At 35.3% G+C, this 5,056-nt stretch overlaps 1 protein-coding gene across 1 annotated transcript; it reads left to right on the forward strand.

Annotated features, from left to right (window-relative positions):
- The first annotated feature begins 214 nt into the window (after positions 1 to 214).
- On the forward strand, positions 215 to 1,566 carry LOC106108188. Its single transcript, XM_013289290.1, has 3 exons — positions 215 to 245; positions 484 to 546; positions 968 to 1,566. The coding sequence occupies exon 3, from the start codon at positions 1,074 to 1,076 to the stop codon at positions 1,539 to 1,541; it is 468 nt and encodes a 155-aa protein (XP_013144744.1). The 5' UTR covers positions 215 to 245; positions 484 to 546; positions 968 to 1,073; the 3' UTR covers positions 1,542 to 1,566.
- Positions 1,567 to 5,056: the final 3,490 nt, after the last annotated feature.

The following is a 5,056-nucleotide window of genomic DNA, read 5'->3' on the forward strand; positions in this document are numbered from 1 at the left end:
AATATAAAGACTACTCGAATCCCATCACTGTACCTATATGGTAACATTTTGAAATTGACATTTCTTAGTGTCAAATCCTATAATATTATCACATCGCTCAATCGCTCATTTTGACATTACAGACAAACATATTTTCTATTGCATTTAATTTCATTGCACTAATATGTTAAATAAATAAAACAAATATTAATATATTGAACATTTAATTCAACTGATAGACACTTCAGAGAAGTTAGAGTCGCGGAGTAAGTTTGAGAAGATGCCTACTATTCATTTAAATAGTTTAAAGGAGTCCAATGGCCAAAGCGCAAAGTCACACCTAGAAGTTAAGGAAGGATTTCGAGTGCGAGTTTGTCTCGAGCGCTTCTTCTCGGACCAGCGTTCCCGGGCATATGTCAACGTGATTCCACACCATAGAGTGGAATGGCTGCAACAACACCTCACGAGTATATTCGGTTTAAAAGGACTATTTTGTCTTTGCAGTAATGGATACTTGTTACCTTCAGAGGAACCCTTGTCTATTCTTCAACCCAATGACCCAGTTGAGTGAGTGACTGTTTTGTAATCATACTAATACTACTATTATAAATGCGAAAGTTTAGATGGATGGATGGATGTTTCTTAGAGGTTGTAGCCTGAACAGCTGAACGGATCTACATGAAATTCTGCATAGATGTAGAACATAGTCTGGAAGAACACATAAGCTAATTTGCTTTTGTTTATTTTTTGAATTCCATGCGGACAGAGTCGCAGGCGAAAGCTAGTGTTATATACTCACTACAATCAGATCGCTGGAAATTTTTGAGCAGATTTCAAATATGGAAATGCTATTATTGCAATAAATACATTGGAGTATTGATAGATGTTGTAGATACATGTTTTGCAAGTTTTTTTGTCTTTTCTCTAAAGTAGCTAGGAACAATTTAAAAGTATGAGATGTTATTTAAAAAACAATCATTTATTACAGGGTTATTCCATTGTCCAAAGAATTTTTTAACTATGCAAATGCAAACTTATCAAGAATTAACTTACAATCAAATGAGACATTTAATTCTCACAGCATAATTGATAGTATGGTGGTATTGAACTGTTCTGCCGGGGAAGTCAATGAAGAAGTTGCAGGATTCAAAGAGGATCAAGATACAGAATTACTATGTATGAAGCAGCAAGCTATAGCACTACTAGAGACTTGCTGTGAAGATACTGCTAGTGCCGAGTTTGATTCAGGTCAGGCAGTGAACATTACTGGAGATAGCGACAAACCTCGTCGCACTCGAAGACGCGTTCGACGCCGCAAGCGACATTTGTCTGCTGGGGATTCAAATGGGGGGACAAGAAATGGGGAGACTAATAAAGATAACATAGAAAATTTTGCACAGCCAATTTTAGAGAATAATGGATACACCCTCATGGAAGAGAAGGGTGGAGTAGGTGATTTAGTAAATATGTTTGAGCATGTAGATAAGGCTGCAGTAAAAGATAATTTGGCTGATACACGAAAAGCACGTATCATACACTCAATTTCGCCTACCCAAACTTAACTTAATAAAGGTTAAATTCTCTTAACATTTTTTTTATTTACCGTATGAAACACATAATTATTTTAATAAAAGTGTCAATAAACACTAATTGATAAATACCACCATGATAGATGACTGTTTTTGTGTGACAAAATAATAATGTCAATGAATGTCAGACGAACAGCAGAATCCAGATTATAAACAAAGACTGCTTGTATACTGATTATTTAGAGGAATAGGAATTTAAATAGGCTCTGAAACTACTGGACCTATTTACAGAACTCTTTCACCATTAAAAAGTTTCGTTTACATATAAGGATGTATTACATTTAAAAGAGTTTGTGGTTAAAAAAGCGTAAGATAACGAAGTGTATATAAGGAATAAGGATTTTTTAAAATTATATGATATAACTAGCTGTTGCCCGCGACTTCTTTCGCGTAAAATTTGAAAGTTCAAAACCGTTCGCTCCTTCAACCTATCACCTAAAGTATTAACTTAGTAGTAATCTAATCTACCGATGCCAGATTCCAAATTTCTAAGCCTGGTAGTTTGTGAGCTGATTTTTCGGTTACCCTTGTTGTTTATGTTCGCGATATCTTCTAAACTATTAGTCTAATTTAAATACTGTAAAGGACAATTTTATTCTACATTAAATTCCCCTGGCAACAAACATATTTATTTGGATAAGGATTAATAATGAAACTAATAATAGAACGTTGAAAATAGCGTGCGGCTTTTTATCATTTTGTAAACAAAATTGTTAACAAATATTCCATGACTGTCCTCTCTTTTTCTATATATGTTATAGTACTCTTTGCTATGTGCTTATGTGCTTAAAGTAATGAGCATATAGGTGTACAAGTTTCCTTTGGCAGCCGGAAATTTTATGAAATAAAAAGTGACACTTAACGTCAGGGTAATAATGACATAGCTTGTCAGTTCACTTCGCGTCATTACTTTACGGATTTTGTGTGACTTTTTAATATTATTCCATGAAATAAAGTGATGAAAGTAGTGCAAGAGAGTTTTTTTAGGGAAGAGATATTTTTATCGCTGAGTAGAAGCAGGGGGTCCAGTATTACATTTAAAAAAGTGAATCATCTTGTGTCTGTTGCAATCAGAATTTGTTAGCATTTTTTAATCAAGAAATTCCCTAACTGTCACGGCGACACATATTTTTAGATTTGTAATTGAAAAAAAAAACTGTTATATTCTAATCGACTTAAAAATATTTTGCTGAAAGTTGTTTTATTTCCTATTTCAAATTGCAATGACCGACCCTTTATTTTAACGTGTTTGGTGCACCTGGAAGTATGGCCTTCTTGACGTTAATTTCATATTTACTTACGTATTAAGGAAATTACTGTGTGTGCTCATTAATTTATCAGAAACTAACCACATAGTTGTACTGTGCGTTGATTATAAACAACAATAATTAAGATTTCTATTATTCTGTAGATGAGCGCTAAGTAAAACTATTTCTATTAAGAATATTCCTTCCCTAACTGTCTCAAAAGAGTGCATTGCTAAAAGCTTGCTACAAAGATTCTATATCTATAGAGCCTTCTAACCGACAAACGAAGTCTGGGGCATTTACTAGTTACATTGTAAGGTACAAGTACTTCCTTAACCATTTGCCTTCTCGTTTTCAGAAGGAAAGAATTTCCTTTATTGCGGACATATTACCTTGCTGGTAACCCTAAATGCTCAGAGGCGCCACCCTGTCAATGTCAAAAAGGTGCCACAATAGTCTTGTGGCACTATATTCTCTTGTCTATTCTCTAAACAAATAAAAGTCTTGAAGGAAACGGTATTTGTATATTAGTTTATTTTGCAATTGTAACTTTATAGAACATAATTCTGATATTTTGAAGAGGAAAGGGTGGTCAAGCCTGTGAAATAAACGAAAACCTTTTATAGTGTTGTGGAATTATCGGATGTGTATATTTGAAGTGTTTGAACAATAAACGATACAGAAGTGAAGGAAGCGGAGAGTGCGGCGTTGTGTTGTGTCGTGCGGCACATGTGATGGTGGCGGGCGGCGCGCCGCTGCGTGGGCACTGAGCGATGGCGAACGTGGAGAACGTGGAGAACGTGTGTCCGCAGGTGCTGCGCGGCGTGGTGCGCGAGGTGCGCCGGCTGGCAGCGGACCCGCCCGCCGGCGTCAAGTTGCTGCTGCGCGACAACGACCTCACTGACGTGGTGGCGCTCATCGACGGTCCAGGTACCTGCCCCTACGCCCTGCGCTCTGGGCCCGGTCGCTTATCATTGGCTCGTATGCTTCCGAGCGATCCCTTGAGCTCAAGGAAACCTTAGTGCTCAAGGTTACTTTTAAACTATTTAATTTAAGATTCAAGATGCAATTTTTCCTATTTAAGGTAGGGATATATTTTTTGCTTGGCTCCATACATACTGTCGTACAACATGATAAATAAGAAGAGGAATTGAACTAATTGTATTAGAATTCTACTGGAATTTTATGTAACAATGTAGTGTAACACAAAAGTGTGAAATGTCTTCATGTTTAAAATATATATTTAACGAAAGGTAAATAAAAAAGTCTAAAACAGAAAAGAGGTTAAAAAGAAAAAAATAAAATGATGACCGACAGACAGTGGACTGATTTTTCATCGCAGCTATCATTGGTTTGCTCTAACAATAGAGTGTACTGAGACAATAGTTTTCAATGAAACATGAGATTGTTTAAGTTTAAAGGGCAAGTGGGGGAGTGTAGAAGACAAAATGGTCCTCCCATACTCTTGAAACCACTCCCTTTTTAAGGAAGCTTATGATATCCAAAAAATTTAGAAAACTATATGTTCCAAATGCAACCAGAAAATATTTTTTTCATTACACTTATTGTTTGTGATATCTTGAAAGTATTTGTCAGATTTCTGTAATGAAAAAGGAAATTTTAATTTTGCTTCTTACTCTTAATAATATTCTAAGAGTTTAGATGGATGTTTGTTTGTAGTGTAAATTGTTGTATAGATTTCAATGAAATTTGGCCGAGATTTAGAAGATGGTAGTCAACAACAAGTTCTCTAGATTTATTTAGATAAGGGCTCATTTTAAAATCAACAAAATAACCCCATATTTGAGCAATTATTAATTTCTTTTCCTTCAAACCTAGCATGTTGTTGCACCAACTTTCATCACCTTGACTGCATTACATACTTATACTTAGGGGTAATAATGAATTATGACATAAGTCAATTGGCCCAAGCCTATTGAAAATGTAACTAAACTGTTATTGAATACAGCCAGTTGAAGAGCTTATAAATTATGATAGATAATTATCATTAGACAATAATAGCGCCGTTGCCGCGACTCCGACTGGTAAGGTTTAAAAAAAATCTTAACTTCCAGATTATGTTCTAAATCTAAGCCAAACTTTATTAGTTGGCTGATCCGTTGAGCCATTCTATGTTTTCAGATACGTAACAATAAAAACTTTTTCATTTATTATATTAGTAAAATGAGGAAATACTCAGTTTAAGTAAAAGCGTTTTCATGTCAGCCGATACGCCTTACG

The sequence above is a fragment of the Papilio polytes genome, unplaced genomic scaffold, assembly GCF_000836215.1.
Source record: "Papilio polytes unplaced genomic scaffold, Ppol_1.0 DF821734.1, whole genome shotgun sequence".
Classification (NCBI taxonomy): domain Eukaryota; kingdom Metazoa; phylum Arthropoda; class Insecta; order Lepidoptera; family Papilionidae; genus Papilio; species Papilio polytes.

Coding starts and splice junctions, on each gene's coding strand:
- LOC106108188 (XM_013289290.1), top strand. CDS start 1,074: ATGGTGGTATTGAACTGTTCTGCCGGGGAAGTCAATGAAGAAGTTGCA.